This window comes from Nyctibius grandis, assembly GCF_013368605.1.
Source record: "Nyctibius grandis isolate bNycGra1 chromosome 34 unlocalized genomic scaffold, bNycGra1.pri SUPER_34_unloc_1, whole genome shotgun sequence".
In the NCBI taxonomy this organism is placed as follows: domain Eukaryota; kingdom Metazoa; phylum Chordata; class Aves; order Nyctibiiformes; family Nyctibiidae; genus Nyctibius; species Nyctibius grandis.
In genome coordinates, this window is record NW_027167468.1 from 964,696 (window position 1) to 967,275 (window position 2,580).

A 2,580-nucleotide genomic window follows, 5' to 3' on the forward strand; every position below is an offset into this window, starting at 1 on the left:
AGGCCAGTGCTGGGAATGGTGATTGTGAGGGTCTAGTCCATGATGATTGCCATGCGGCAGATTCCCTGGGGTGTCCAGCACACATCGGCACAGGCCAGACACAGCTCTGCTGGTCCCTCAGGTCTCTAGTAGGAGGCCAGGCTGTTCAAGGACACTACTGTGTGCCCAAACTGTGCAACCACACTGTTTAGCTGTACACTGGTGTTTTCAAATAAGGGCCACTTCCCTGGTCATGTTCTTGAGAGAATCTTTGGAAGAAGACCTTATCCTCTGGGAATACACTGGGGAGATCACCTTTCTTTATGGAAAGGCTGTTATGGAGGTCAACACTTTCGCAGAGGTGCCCATTGCCTGTCCCTGCCTGTGGTCACAGGACTACCATGCAGCACAACTGTGACCAAGCTGCCACAGCACTCAGGCCTTACAGTAATGCGAGGGATCAGAGAGTGTGGAAGTGGAAAGAGAACAGCTCTGGAAGACCAAGCACTGGTGTTCCCTGGCAGTGCTGCCATTCTGTAACTCTTTTGCCCTCCACCCATGCACACAGGAACTGTCCCTGCAGCTCCAAAAAGGCCTTGGAGGAAGGATAACACGAAAAAAGTCACTACTGGGTCTTTTATTTTGTTTAAACACACAGAGAGCACGGCTCCTCATTTCCACAGCCACAAAAGAAAAGCAGCGAATTAGAAAGTGGATGACAACATTATCACAAGTGAGAAACCACCACCACCACAAAAAAAAAAAAAAAAAAGACAGTCTGGGCCTGTAATGAGTTACATTATAACTGCTCTGCAGAAGATGATGGGCCGTTTATTGTTTCGAAAATAACACCCACTCATCAGTTTCCACAGGGCATCCTTGATTTCCTTGTTCCTCATGCTGTAGATGAGGGGGTTCACTGCTGGAGGCACCACTGAGTACAGAACTGCCACCACCAGATCCAGGGATGGGAAGGAGATGGAGGGGGGCTTCAGGTAGGCAAACATGGCGGTGCTGACAAACAGGGAGACCACAGCCAGGTGAGGGAGGCACGTGGAAAAGGCTTTGTGCTGTCCCTGCTGAGAGGGGATCCTCATCACGGCCCTGAAGATCTGCACATAGGACAGCACAATGAAAATGAAACACCCAAATGCTAAACAGAGACTAACAACAATAAGTCCAACTTCCCTGAGGTAGGCATCTGAGCAGGAGAGCTTGAGGATGTGGGGGATTTCACAGAAGAACTGGTCCAGGGCATTGCCATGGCAGAGGGGTAGAGAAAATGTATTGGCCGTGTGCAGCACAGCATTGAAAAAACCAGTGCCCCAGGCAGCTACTGCCATGTGGACACAAGATTTACTGCCCAGGAGTGTCCTGTAGTGCAGGGGTTTGCCGATGGCAACGTAGCGGTCGTAGGCCATGACGGTGAGAAGAAAATACTCTGCTGCAATCAAAAAGTAAAAGAAAAAGACCTGGGCAGCACATCCTGTGTAGGAGATGTCTCTGCTGTCCCAGAGGGAATTGGCCATGGATTTAGGGAGAGTCGTGGAGATGGAGCCTAGGTCAAGGAGGGAGAGGTTGAGAAGGAAGAAGTACATGGGGGTGTGGAGGCGGTGATCACAGGCTACAGCAGTGATGATGAGGCTGTTTCCCAGGAGGGCAGCCAGGTAGATGCCCAGGAAGAGCCATAAGTGCAAGAGCTGAAGATCCCGCCTGTCTGCAAACGCCAGGAGGAGGAAGTGGGTGATGGAGCTGCTGTTGGAAATTTGCTGCCTCTGAGCATGGGACACTGTCTGAGGAGGAAGAGACAGTGACAAGTTAGGGTAGACTTCTCTAAATAAAATCAAAGCCATCTCCCACAGTCTCCCCCCATTTAGCACACAGACATCCTTGTGATTTTCTAGGAGACCTTCCTTCAGCTCTGTGGCAGGAGTCATGGTTGGTGCTGGCCGCGTGTGTGATGAAGAGCAAGGCATCTGCCCATGGGCTCTTGATCATTAGCTGCGCTGTGCAGAAGTGGGTCGGGGCAGGGATCGGTCCTGGTGGTCAGTTTTGTCCTATGAAACTGCTATTAACGGCCTGTCGCCATCTGCACCCCCAGTGCTAAGGAACAGGGAGGGGAGAAGGCAGTTTAAGAGTTCTAGGTTCTTTTACAGCTCCCCCTCCATCTCACTTGAGGAGTATTCTTGGATGTCAGAAATTCTCAGCATTTCTGCTGCACTCAGGGAGAACAGAGCGAGTCCTGCGAGGCAAGAGGGTTCCCTGTGGCTTAGTGCAGAGTGAGAGGAGATGGTCAATCCCTCCGTCAAGTTCCCAGTTTCTCTGGGCTTGAACCTTTCTAACATGGAGGGTTATCACACTCCCATGTTACCCTGAAAAATGACCAGACACTGCTGAGAGCAGAGGGATCCACTGCAGACCATTAAATGCCTCACCCTTTTTCAAGGTCTCAGCACCCCACTTCCAGCCCATGACACTCATGCCTTATTTCACCAACCCAACAGCATTTCCTCAGTTGAAGAGATTTTGTGTTATCCATGAGGCTTTAAGATAAAACAGAGGTGCTATGAGATAGGTTTGCATCCTTGAGGGCAGCTCACA

General features: G+C 50.7%; 1 protein-coding gene across 1 annotated transcript; it reads right to left on the bottom strand.

Moving 5' to 3' along the window:
* Positions 1-773: 773 nt before the first annotated feature.
* Positions 774-1,916, bottom strand: LOC137677015 (olfactory receptor 14A16-like). The gene has a single exon (XM_068424207.1). It carries the CDS (start codon positions 1,914-1,916, stop codon positions 774-776), a length of 1,143 nt encoding a protein of 380 aa, XP_068280308.1.
* Between the last annotated feature and the right edge of the window lie 664 nt (positions 1,917-2,580).